The following is a 14,017-nucleotide window of genomic DNA, read 5'->3' as shown; positions in this document are numbered from 1 at the left end:
ATGGATTCAATGAAATACCTTCACTAAGGATTGCATTGGGCAATTATGAAATTGATCTCAGCGACAGTAGTCAACTTTGCACTAACATGAACTAGCCTAAATTCTTTGAGGTTTGTCATACATATGAGATTACATGTTTGTCAAGGAAAGCTAAAAACATTAGCTAAACAAAACCTAACAAAAGCCAATAAAGAAAACCCGAACTTGAATTCTAAATCAATCGCCACTTCACCACAACTTTTCTCTTTTCTTTCACCAATTGAGTAAATTTATCTTGCCTTTTTTTTTTTTTTTTTCAATATGTAACACCCATTCCCAAACTTAGCATGAAAAACACATCCAAATTAAAGCTCATGAGTTCCCTAGAAAGGTAATACTTGTTTTTCATGCTAAGGCAAGGAAATAAAATTGGTTAATTGAAAGAAAAGGTTTACATGTAGGCTCAAAGTGGTTAACAATGGAAAATCATGCTTAAGAATGCACAAGGTTAGCTTGAAAGGCTCAAACGATCCAAAGAGGAACTTAATATCATTTCTTAAATGTCATGTAATCAAATTGCATAAAAATGAATGACTTTTAAGTGCTTGACCAAATAAATGAATAATGAGATCAAACAACAACTTTAGATGACAAGAAAATAAGAATATGTGTATAACACTCATGAATTGAAGCACAAGGCTCTAAAGCTCATATTATATGGTTATAAAAGTCTAATCTATGTTTGATTCAATTCTTTGGATCATGCAAATCCTTCAATTGGAGAATTATGAAACAAATGACAAGGGCATAGAAGGTTCCAAACATATCATGCTAGAATGATGCCATTAAATGAATAATTTTTTTTTTAATCATATTTTTGTTCAAGTCATGCAAACATTCACCACAATCTCATCATATGTGTTTGGAAAGTGACTCTAAAAAAATGACTCAAAAATGAGAAGAAAAGTAAAAATCAAAACACAAAAAATTGAGTAAAACGAAAATAACTTGCTACACCTTCCCAAACTTAGAAATGAACATTGCCCTCAAAGTTTAAAATTTAGGCATACGCAATATCACAACAAGAAATGAAGGGTATGAAAGCAACTAACAATCGCAAAGTACAAGAATTAAAATACAACAAGGTTTCAAAAAATAAAATTACAAAATTACAAAAACCAAACAAACCCTTAAACTAAAACAGCAAATCACTCAAGAAACAACCACACAGGCTTACGCAAGTAGAAACTTCAACCACAAAAGGAAGCCCACCCTGATGATTATTATTATTTTAAAGACGAAACGTGATAGGCAGTGGAATGGGCGGGATTTCTGAAAATCAAACATGGGTCCCAATGTCTCGTCTCTTGGTAAGTCACGTGCAATTAGAGCAAGAGAGACGTGTCGACACGTAGCGGCCCCCGCAAATCCCCAAAAGGGAATTATTGGTGTCTTGTGAAGTTGGGACGACTTTGCTTAACGCATTGAGCCAGAAAGGTCAAATCGCAATTAATCTAGCTGGGGATGGGTTGAATGCCAGAAAGATGTGGACCTCAGGGGACACATGAAAATCAGAAACACATAGAATGCTGCAGTGGCTAGGGTTCGTTATAATGGGCATCTATAAAAGGAAACTAGGGGAAAACACAAGATCATAACCACGCAGAAGGGAGAAAAGAAAGAAGAAAAAAGTGAAGAGAGAAAAAAAAGAAAAAAAAAAAGAAATCAAAAACAAAATGGCGACTTCCTTCCTAATTTCTCTCGATCTAAACCTAGCTCAACCAACTCAGACATGGGAGCAATGGGTTGCACCAGTGTGGATGCCATACTTTGGTTCCTCAAGAGGGCCGATTACAGTAAACAACTCAAAACTCCTAGAAAACAATGTTACAATTGAAGTTGCGAGGAGTTTAGTGACTCCAAGGGATGTGCATGTGCTCGGAACAAAAAAAGATAATCGGCTAGTGAGTGATGCCATGAAGTTGAGTGTGCAAAGTGCGGCATCTGTGGCAAGTGTGAGTCATCGCCTAATTGTGAAATCCCATAAAGTACAAGTGCTAAGAGCCAAATTGCAGGCACAACAAAATTTGGTCGAAGATTTCCAGAGTGTCATAAGAAGATAAAGAAAGATAAGGCAAAGACGATTGAGGATACACATTGCCAAATTGAAACATTGCAGGAGGAGAATAAAGAGCTATCGAAGATGGTATCTATTTACTCTAGAGACATGCAAGAGCAGTTAGAGGCCTTGGAAAGACTGGGTAAACGCAAGCGAGTTTAGGGCCAAAGTGCATGAAAAACTAAGAGAGGAAGGCCAAAGTGCCAAGCCAACAACTCTTGCTGTGGAAACAGAGAGCATCTTGAAGAAGTGATTTTTGTCTTTGAAGTTGATGCAGTTCTCTTTTGTGGATTGCAGTGTGCGGTGTGTGCAGGTGATGTTTCTATTTTATAATTATTTATTTTTATTGTTGTATTTTTATTTATAAATTAGTGCAATCCCATGTTTCCTTTATATATATATAATACTTTTTTTTTTTAAACCTTCCCAAACTCGAACAAAATAATAGCTGCAACATTAAAGGGTAGTAAAAAAAGCACAATGCATCCGAAAAGGAAGGGTAAAATTAAAGTTGAAATGTAGAAATACTCCCCTTTGAAGTGGCAAGACCGCAAAATGCTCAAGAGGGGAAGGAATTAGACAGAGAAAAGTGAAAAAGGAAAGACAACACTCTGGAGACCAGAAGTACGGTTGGCTCCCTCATCATTGATTTAAATCATGACTCGGTTTAGTGGAGGAGCGAACCTGTATTCCTTCCTGAAAACTCAGAGAAAAACAATAACCAATCACGAAAAACAAAGGCAACCTCATCCACTCCCCTCGATGTGCTTAATCTAAATTTATCCATTGCGCTACCATCGACCCAAATAAATGCTCCTCCAAACCTTGTGTTCCCAAACTCCTTCTATAATCACGACTCAGCCTCAACATTCGCTAAGGCAATGCCAAACAGGATAATATTGTTGGGAGGCATGGTTGCAAGGTGGCTCACACCGACAGATCATCAGCACATAGGATGGAAATGTGACACGGTTGCGGTAGAGGAAACCCACACCTTAACCATGCATAGCGCAGCCTCGATTACAAATGTAGTCATACAGTTGCTAGCGAAGACTTAAGAGTGTGCTTCGCTAACTGATGAAGTGGCCTTCCTAAAAGCTCGAGTTGCAGAGTTGGAGCGGATGTTGGAGTATTCCAACAAACAGATAGCAACACTGAAAAAGAGAAACGAAGACTATGAAGAGCTGGAGCATATCCTACAAGAAAGAGCAAATATAGAAAAATAACATGATGCATCATGGGGCTCAGAAGAACAGAAACATGTGATCCAGAAATCTATGTATACATGATCAAGTTTTTATTTCCAGTCATATGTTATGAAATAAATGAGCATTTGAACCAAGCATCATAGTATGTAATCCTAAAATAAACAAGAACAATTCACTTTTCAAACTTATAGAAACATTATGGTGAATGATAAAAATTTAGGAACAAATAAATAAAAAATCACAAAGTGCAATAATTGAAAATACGATGGAGTTGAACAAAAATTAACATGAACAAAACAAAAAAAACTCTCAAATTAAAACAAACACTAAAATACTCAAATTACAACAACACTTTCAGAGTCTTCTCCTCTTCATCATCATCTGCATCCTTTCCTGTAAAGAAACAAACTGACACTAAGTATAAAATGAAATAAAAAGTAATAAACACAAATGAACTAAAAATTCTAAACATACTCAAACAAGAAATATAAATCGTGCCAGTTTCCTGACAATGCCTCCAAAAATTGTTGTATTAATAATTGGCACAAATTAATGTGCTAATCATCCAATTAAAAATACTCGTAAGTGTACATATCTATTAGAGTATAGATTTATAAATCCGAGATCATTCACACGAGGAATTGGAGCTTTATATGTAAATCTAGTCTGAGTACATATAGAATAATTATTTAACACAATCACAAAGGTAAGATACAAATCGAATACTAGGAAAGAGTACATAAATGTGAGATAAATGAAACAAAAAAATAAACCAAAAGAAAACACAATTAGCATTTTATATTACTCATGTATCACCACTGAACACTTTATCACCTAGGTACCACGTGTTTATCACCTTTGTACTATGGCAGAGATCGATCGCTTTTTGGCATAGGAGAGAAACGAATTTCCTCTGCTGAGCTTCAACCTTTGTTTCGTTTTGCCATGTAACTTTCTAACCATTAATCCAAATATTATGTTCTTTATATGGTTGGATTCAGCACAGAAAAATGAAGAATCCAGCGTGGGACAAATGTCAAAAACATATACAAAAGTGAGCAGAATTTAGTGAAAAGAACACTCGATATTTCAAACAATACACATACAAAACAAAAGGGGGGTTTTGATTCAAGTGAACTAATTCTAATGCTTAAAATGTAACCAAACTCTAATTTTAACAAGATCAATATAAATGATTATCAAAGTGTGAAATTAAAATGATAACGAACAGTAGCATTTTCGGAATCCACCCTAAACAATCCTACTCATGTCCATGGACACTCAAGTTATGAACTCTAGATGCAATGATGAAGATGTTCGCAATCAAGACCGTGTTTAGTGGCTCAAGATGCAAGATTCTCTCTAAAATAAGTAAAGTGCGTGTTTAGCGCTACAATACTCGTGCTTTCCATACAATCAATCTAGGTGTGCTTAGTACTTCGATTTAATCATATGAAAAACCAATTAAGATTGAAGATAATATGAACATTACAAGAATCCTAGTAGTATGATGTTTACATTAGGCATTTAAGAAACCAATTCACATGGATGATTTTTACTTCATCCATTAGTTGCCTTAGAAAACATGAAGGTACATATAATCTCAAAAATCTCAAGAAGCATGCTTTAAAGAGCGATTAATCAAAGAAAAATATACATTAAGGATAGATTATTTTAGTAAAGAGGAATTCATCATTTGTTGTCAAGAAACCAATTCACATGCCTTAGAAAGGATTCAATCATTTATTGCTAATTAGAAATTAAGTTCTTCGGTATCTTACACAAATTCTCAACTTTAGCTATGCAAACAACCTAAGGTGATCAATCAAAGGAAGCAAACACATAGCATATGATTAATTTAGTGAAAAGGAATTCATCAACAACATCTAGAAATCCATTAACTTAAGCATCAAAACAATAGAGTAATCATGTTTAAGGCTTCAACCTAAGCCCTAGATATGGAGTTTAGTTCATCATACTTATAACAAACACAAATCCAAAATATAACTAGAAAGAGTTTACAAATTTAATAGAGATGAAGGCATAAAAGCCTTCAATGGTGGAACGGTTTCTTCTCCTTTTTGGTAGCCTTATTTGCCTGGCTACTCCTTGCTCTTCTCTCTCTCTCTCTCTCTCTCTCTCTCTCTCTCTCTCTCTCTCTCTCTCTCTCGTTTCAGAAAATGCAAGTATCTAATGATGAGCCAATTTTCTCCCCCTAGCTGCCCTCTCTCCTTTGCCAACTCACCAATCCATAGGATACTTCACCTTTTCCTAAAGCTAGATAGGCTAATGTCCCCATTTCATCATTTCATTTTGTTTTTAATACACAAAGATTCTAATTTATCACTCATCAGAAAATCAAATATCTACAAGGTAATTAATTTTTACCAAGAGGTGTGGTAACAATTAGAAAGGGAGATGATACCAAATCGGGGTAAAAGTGACTCAAAACATACTTTTAGAGTTAGAATAAAATGCTAGATTGTTTGGATAGGCTATACTTGTTCAATAGCGCTAAATTTCAATTATATTGTAGTCGACCCACATTGGAACAAGTTTCATGAAGACCTTCACCGCATCCGAGCATCAGAACATGGTGATCCAAAGCCACAAAGTTGACCTACGAAAATGAGCATAACCAAAATTTATATTCAATAATGCACTTTTAGCTCATTTTTCTTCCAACCAATGTAAAACTCATAAAAACACAAAAAAGAAGTATATACTCGCAAGTGCACAAGGTCAACTGTAATTTAGTATGACAAATATGAGGTCATTCCCACGAGGATTGAGTTTAATTTCCAATTAGTCTAACCTAATTTACTTCACAAAATACTTTAACTACTCTAATTATATAAACAAGAAATTAAACATGTAGCATACTCAGGTAAACACAAAAGGGTTTTTTGAAAGAATGATTTAATTAACTAAAACAACAAAATTAAAAAACGAAACAAGTAGAAAATCACAAAACACAAATATGAGAAGTTCAAATTGATAAAAGCACCAAAACAATGAATTCACCACTAGTAATCCAATCTAGCCTCCTATTCACCTATCTATTAACTAACCATTTGATGTCGCCGCTTAGTTTTCCTTTTTCATGAATTACCTATGGTATTTAGGCTAACTCGTATATTCCTACATGCAATTCGCCAATGGTATTTAGGTCAAATATCAACACATAGAAACTTATTAAGATTAGTGAAAACCTCCAACAAGCATGTAAACCCTAGGAGTATAATATTTACCCTAGACGAATTAAAAATCCTCATCACAAGAAGCAAGCCTCAAATTAAGTATGGTATTTACTCTAATTTGCATCCTATTAGCTCTAATTATCATACTAGGGCTACATTATGCCCGAGCAAAAGAAAATTAGTTACACATAATCATAGAATCTGGCATAAGCAAAAACATAAGAGAGAAATCATAAAACTTAGCCAATTGTGGTATTCTTCCAGCGTCTCCAATTTCTTCAAGTCTTTGTATAACCCCTAAGGAGTTGTTTCTCATGATTAAATAAAACACCACACGTCTATTCCTACCCTAGCCGGGCTTTTACAACAGCCTAAAAATAAAGAAAAATCTAATTAAAACATAAATCCAAAGTGGGTAAGTTATTGACTCATCTTCCTACTATGAGTAGGATAACAAGTCAGTTGCTTTGCACGCACGTTTGGGGTCGTTCCACCTACAAGAAAATTTGAAAAATAAATATGTAAATTGTAGATCTTTATCTTATCATTCCAACCATATATCACACGCCTAGAGAAAAAAATTGGAAATACCTTCAAATTTCCTTTTACTCACAGTAGCTCAAATCTGACAGGATTGCACTTATGCTGACTTGAGTTCAAAGACTGTTCTTATTGGCTTCTCCGAAAATTATAGAAAAATTCCACAACCATCTTCAGGGTCTTAGCGTCAATCTCCAATTGGCCTTACACAAAAACTCCACTAAAAAGTTGTATTTTCGTTGCAAATAAATTAACAGCTCTGGAAAGTTGAAAATGGAGAAAATAAAGTAATAAGTCCTTTTTAAATACAATTCTCCTACAAAAACTGCATATAAAAAGTACATAAATGTGTAAATTTATGGACTTATCAAATGACATGATACATCTTCTATAAAAATGAACCCAACACATTATGGAAAGAGTTGCTAAACATGGACCCTCCAACTTTCTCAGAAGAGCCCAAGATATATTATTGAAGATATTATCTTGGTTTTATGAGATAATCCTAATATGTTCAAAAAATGGCTAATATTGACTTATTTTAAAGAAATTTTTGAAAATATTAACTTGATTCTATAATTTAATTCTTAGGAATTATCTTTGATTGGCTTGAGACACAAGATAACATATTTTTGGGAAGGAGATTGAACTTCATACAATCGAAATATTTTCATCCTTGAATAAATGCACAAGAGAGGCATTGAAGAGATAATTGCATAATCAAATGCTATAAGGGAGATTGGCATGGTACAGACCATGTGCAAGGTGGTTAAGTTTAATTGGCCAAATTTATGGCTAATGCTTACGAGAGCAAAGGTGCAGTAGGATACCAAATAAATATTATATTTATCGGTAAATCAAATGCTGTATTCAAGAGATGTGAAGTGGTCAACTTGGTGATCAAGTAATGCTACTTGCCAATAAGGTAAATCCCAATTGAGGTTAGGTCGACTCTCCTATAAAAAGGAGATACATCAATTCTCTTAGACACACAACTTTTCAACAACAAATTCTACACAAAAACCCTAGCTCTTTCATTCAAAGACTAGTTTCATTGTTTATTGCTCTGCCAAGCCACCTTGGTATTGATTGTCAACTGATTTCATCAATTGAAGGCTATTCTGATTGCACTCTTACACTGTTCCGATCCATCAGACTTCATACAGTTCTCATCTTTAGTTGTTTGCCACTTGATCCCGAGCTCTATCGTGAACTAGAATTGATACAAGGTGGTGGCAACTTGTAGTTCTGATTGATCTGTTTATTTGCTTTCATTTGTTTTCACTATTTTATTTACTTTTATTTCCCTTTCAATTGTATTAGAGAAATATGAAGTCATCACTTGTCTTGAGGCATAGAAAAGAACTTTCATTGAAGTAGTTTACCATTTCAATCACAATCTCTTTTTTAGAATCAGTGTACTTGGTGTGCAAGTTCTCTTATTTATTTATATTTCCTTCAATTAAATTAGTTAATTTCTAATAGTATCACTCTCGCAACTCATATTTTCCCAAAGTCTGCTCTAGGGCTTTGTTTTGTCTCATCTTTCCTCTTCATTAGATTTCAAATTAAATAAGGATTTTTGTAAGGCTTGTGCCCTTGGCAAATCTACCCAATTACCATTTTTTGTTAATGAAATTCATGCCCTTCTCCTTTTTTCATTATTCACTATAATGTATGGATGTCCCCTGTTACATCTAAAACTGGTTTTAGGTATTATATCTTATCTACTGGTGAATATTCCCGATATACTTGGATTTATTCCATGTGTCGCAAAAATGAGGTCTTTGAGCACTTACATAACATCTTTAATTCCTTCATCAAATTCCTTCAAAGTGACAACGAAACTTAATATGTCAACAATTCTTTCACTCACTTATGTCACAATTTAGGCATTCAACAAAGGTTCTCATTCCCCACACCCCACAACAAAATGGCCTTGCAAAACATAAACACCACCACATTGCCACAATAATCCGTACCACGACCCATGCCCCCACACCTTTTGGGTAGAAGACACACTCATTGCTGTTCACCTTATAAATCTCTTACCCACCCCCACCCTACATTGGCAAACTCTATACACCAAACTTTTTAACCAACCTCTTATTTATTCTCACCTTCGGGTTTTGGGTGTTCTTGTTACCCACATCTTGTACACAAAAAGTAAACTTGGCAATCGCACCATTGAATGTTTGTTCTTTGGATACAGTACTCACCATAAAGGTTATCGCTGCATGGAACCCTTCACTGGCCATGTCTATACCTCTCACCATGTTTTATTTAACGAAAATTGTTTTCCCTTTGAAAATTTGCAAGTGTCATCATCCCCGTATTATGTTGAACTGGACTTTCACCATGAGGACTCTCTGTCCAGTCCCTTTCACTTTACACGCCAAGAACCTGCGGGCTCCACCTCTAGGTCCGACCATATCCATGCCTTTCTAGGCCCAGCTCTCGCCTAATCAGCCCATTGGCCTAGAATTCCTTCTACTAGCGCCTCTCCAGGCCAAACGCTCCATGCCTAAGACTCTCCAATATTGCATATCTCCCACTTTGACCTTGGTCCCAGTGCGCCCCCGTTGTGCCCTTCTTCACATCTAATCCTCGCATGAATCCTACTCTTCTCATGTTTGCATCGGATCAGATCCTTCGGCCTCAATCTATGCTGCCACTAGGGTTACCTCCGCCTTCAGCCCATTCACCTGTCGATGCACCACTTCACAGTGAAGGAAGTTGAGGTTCCACCCCAAAACCAATTGGCAAACTTTGAACTTTACCTCATTATCATTTCGTATACGGATTTGGACCCTTGCCCTATAGTTCACTCATTTCGACATCCAATTTATAATTTTTTCGGAAACAGTTCTTCATCAGTTTAAGCGCATCCAAAAAAATTTTCTTCTTGAGTTGAAGAACAAAGGCACATTAGATTTCTCTGTCACTGCACTAAGATCGTCAATTTCTGCCAAGATTGGGGTAAAATCATTCATTACCTCCAAAATTTCACTCAAGAGGTGGTCCCTATCAAATTCCACCTCAAATTCTTCTTGGAAAATTGGTTCTGTCTCTGGATGGAGGCCTTGGTGCTCTGGCTCTGGCTCTGGGTCTGGATGGACTCCTTGCTGCTCTGGCTCTGGCGCTATAACTGAATTCAGTGCTTTCTTGAAAAGATTTTTCAAGAAAAGTTCTTTCCCTGCTTTCTTGGAAGCAGAAGCAGAAGGGTCCTTGGAAGCCGAAGCCGAAGCCTTAGCCTTGGAAGCAGAAGCATAAGCAAAAGGGTCATCGTTGGAAGCTGATGCGTCTCTGACCATCTTGCTATGAATAAGCTTTAGCCCACTGATGATCTTCTATACGAACCCATTGGAATTGAAATTTTGATTTGGAAATTAATTCCTTGACACCGATACCAAACTTTACCAACTTCGGTACTAGTGCTTCTTCTTCTTGATTGCAAGGCAGCACATTGAAGATGTCTCCCAGCATGTAGCAAAGTCTTAATCCAATTTCTGTCGAATCGAATTCTTCATCAGTCTTTTTTGAAAATAACTGGATCGCCATCACCATGGAAAGAGAATGAGAAGGTTTTTGACAGAAGAGAAACCTTCTCAAGGAAAGCACCACCTGGGTTTATAAGAAGTTGGGCTAATCCCCCCATTGCCAATTGGTTTTGGGGTGGAACCTTCCTTCATGGTATCAGAGCGGGTTGCCCACGTGTGAAAGCCCAGCGGCCATACGTGCTCCACATAACCCAATATGTGTTGTCCACGTGTTAGGCTTGAAAGTTCGCCACACGTGTCGGGGCGTGTTGAGAGTATTTGTCCGACATTGAAAAGTTAAGGGACCTAGCGTGGGTTTATAAAGAGTTGGGCTACTCCCCCCATTGCCAATTGGTTTTAGGGTGGAACCTCAACTTCATCGACCGCTTCTTCTAACACCGAGGAAACAGCTCCACCACCATTGTCTGCACATCCCATGCAATCCCGCATGCGTGATGGCATCACTCAGCCTAAAAACCAAACCGATGACACTGTTCACTACCCGATTTCTCATGCTCTTTTAAATGTGCTTGATAATGTTGAGCCCACTTGTTTTTCTCAGGCCTCCAAGAGTCCAGAATGGCGTGCTGCAATGTCTACAGAAATCAATGCCTTGTTACAGAATGAGATTTATCTCTCATTCCTCCATCTCCCACACACCCTCAAGTCGATTGCAAATGGGTCTTCCGCATCAAGCGTCAATCTGATGGAACTATTGAGCGTTTTTCATGTCAAAATATGTAGAATATGTTTATCGAAATGGGTTTTGGATCCTCTACTTAGATTTCCTCTACAATAATCTATTTGACTTATTTTTTCTACATGCCAAGCATTTAAATATTATCTAATTAATAGCCAAGAAATATCAGTCACAATTAAGCTCTATTTGACTTCCCTGGCTTTGCATCTCATACTCCATGTTTGCCTACCTAAATACCCTATGCATCACCCTTCCCTTTAAGAAAAAGGGTCCTGGGTTTCATGTGAAATATTATGCTTATATATGAAGACTAATCTTGAATGGAATGTGATGGGAACGTGAATTGAAATAGAACCAGTTATCATATCACCTGCAATTTCCCATTTCTTTCTTTCATATCTCTCTTTTTCTTTTTCCTCCTTAGTTTCTTCTCTCTCTTGTTGTTGGCTGTTTAATGGAATGTCTTTGGCTCAAAAAAGAAATACCCATAATCAAAGCACGATGGTTTCTTTTTTGTTATAATTTTTTTCAGTTTTATTTTTTATTTTTTATTTTTTATTTTTTATTTTTATTTTTAACAAGTGAAACATGTCGTTCTTGTGATTCACGAATTGTAACGTGTCGAGTTTTTATTTGATATTTTCCACCCATTTCTTAACGGGTCGTATCGTGTCAACCCATTAAGAAAAGCGGGTTAACACAAACACTGCAAACATGACACTAATGCTAGCAGAAGTTATATCTCTGAAATATTGTTGTTCTTTGTTGCAGTTTTGTTTATTGAGAATTATATATTATTCAATTTGCTCAATCTCTGCTTTCCATTGTACTTTTTTTTATTGAGAGATGGAATGGAAGTAGGGTCTTAAACATCAAAATGAAAAAGAAAAAGAAGAAAAGAAAAGAAGCCCATCATGAGGAAAAAGACGTTGATTTGGGGAAGAACTCATTAAAGAAAATGATTAGTTCCTATTTTAAGTTTTTTTAAAAGAAAATTTTGGTGTTAATTTTTTAACTATTGGATTGCTAATTAAATAAGGTGGCATATAGAGAAAAGAAGTCACGTATATCATAGAAAATCCAAACAGATGAGCCGAATCCTATTAAATAAATTGCATTGCATTGCAATGTCATTCTATGCAATTTGTTGAAGGGGTGGAATTAGAGTTGATTATAAATCGCCATCCCAAATAAATTACTAATATAGCAAGGATTCCTAATTTAAGCCTCCCACACCGTCATCCAATCCTTTCATTCCATGCATTTTGGACCTGGAATTCTCATTTGTCTAATGGCACCGGTAAACACGTTCAATAAGTTCGTTTTTTATTCTGTTTTTGGATGGGATGTTGAGTTTGGGAGGTTTAATGGGACTTTCGCCATGAAAGTTGAGCTTAGTTTGTGAGATTAATTTCAAACCCAATACTAAGAAGTAAACGGAAGCTGATATGGACGGATGAGATCACAAGTATATATATGGAGATATATTAATACCATAGATATAGGCTTGTCCTGCAGACTCACCGAGGCAACAGATTTAGGGTAGGACTAGGATCATACCATACAAGGAATATGCAAAAATCATGGCAGCAACAAACACAAGGGTGTCATATCTTAAGTACCTTCTACATTGACCAAGTAAAACACCAAAAATAGGATGCAAAATTGGACGAATCATGGCTGTCTAAGAGCTGTACTCAATGTTTCACTAAGTTTTCCTTTCTTAGTTATGTAAGTTGTAACCTCCCACCCTCCTTTCTCACCCTTCAATTCTCCAATCAATCTTACATGCCACCTCCTCCCAATTCCCATGCATGCAATCAACCTTCTCTCTTATTATCAACCTTCTCCACACCACCTCTCCATTTGTGATCCGCTCCCCATTCTACAATGGAGGAGCGGGGCCAACCTGCCGCAGCAGCGGACGATGATGCCAACGAAGACCCACCCTTGTCAGAGCCACAGACACAGATAGTACCCCTCGCTCCACCTCCCTTCCCCGGAGCAGCAACCTACGTAATCCAAATCCCTAAAGACCAAATCTACCGTGTGCCACCCCCTGAAAATGCTCTAATTGTTGAGCGTCACCGCAAACCCGAAAAACAGAAGCAGAAGTCCCTATGCTGCGGGACTCGTTGCTTGGTTATTGGAGCTATTTTGTTTTTCATATGCCTTGTAATTGGCATAACATTGCTTGCATTGTCCCTCACTAAGAAACCTAAAGAGCCTACTTTTTCGATTACGCATGTCCACGTGAAGAACCCCAAATCAAAATCATCTTCTGGCAAGAATTCCCATCCAGGATATGAGGTGTCCATGAAAGTGAAAAATCCAAATGAACATGGCATAGATTATGCAAATAGTGGAGGGGCTTCTCTTATATACAAGGAAAAAACCCTTGGCAAAGGAAAATTTCCATTAAAGAACCAGGGAGGAGATGACTCCACCGTCGTAAAGCTTGTTCTCGACGGATCAAAGGGGCCGCTGCCTCGGGACGTGAAGAAGAGCATGGAAGATACTGATTCAGAGGTGCGTGTGTCTTTGGCTTTGAAAATGGACCTTTCGGTGAAGGTGAAAGGGTTTATCAAGACATGGAATATGGACACCGAAGTTGAATGCCATTTCAAGGTGAGTACATTGGGGAAGGGCACGAGGGTTCTGGACCAAAAATGTGAAGCTGAATTCAAGGGCTAAAGAAATGGTGTTCATGGTAAAGGTGGTGGCGAAATAAT

General features: G+C 36.8%; 1 protein-coding gene across 1 annotated transcript in view; it reads left to right on the top strand.

The window, feature by feature from the left end:
* The first annotated feature begins 13,036 nt into the window (after nt 1-13,036).
* LOC117631739 (NDR1/HIN1-like protein 13) overlaps nt 13,037-14,017 on the top strand; it is a 997-nt gene continuing 16 nt past the window's right edge. The window contains exon 1 of the mRNA XM_034365027.1: nt 13,037-14,017. This exon is cut by the window's right edge and continues 16 nt beyond it. Within this exon, the coding sequence (XP_034220918.1) occupies nt 13,176-13,979 (804 nt within the window). The 5' untranslated portion in view covers nt 13,037-13,175 and the 3' untranslated portion in view covers nt 13,980-14,017.

The sequence above is a fragment of the Prunus dulcis genome, chromosome 6 (assembly GCF_902201215.1).
Source record: "Prunus dulcis chromosome 6, ALMONDv2, whole genome shotgun sequence".
Taxonomy (NCBI): domain Eukaryota; kingdom Viridiplantae; phylum Streptophyta; class Magnoliopsida; order Rosales; family Rosaceae; genus Prunus; species Prunus dulcis.
Note: the sequence above shows the minus strand (reverse complement) of the source record. Positions and strands in the feature narration are given on the sequence as shown.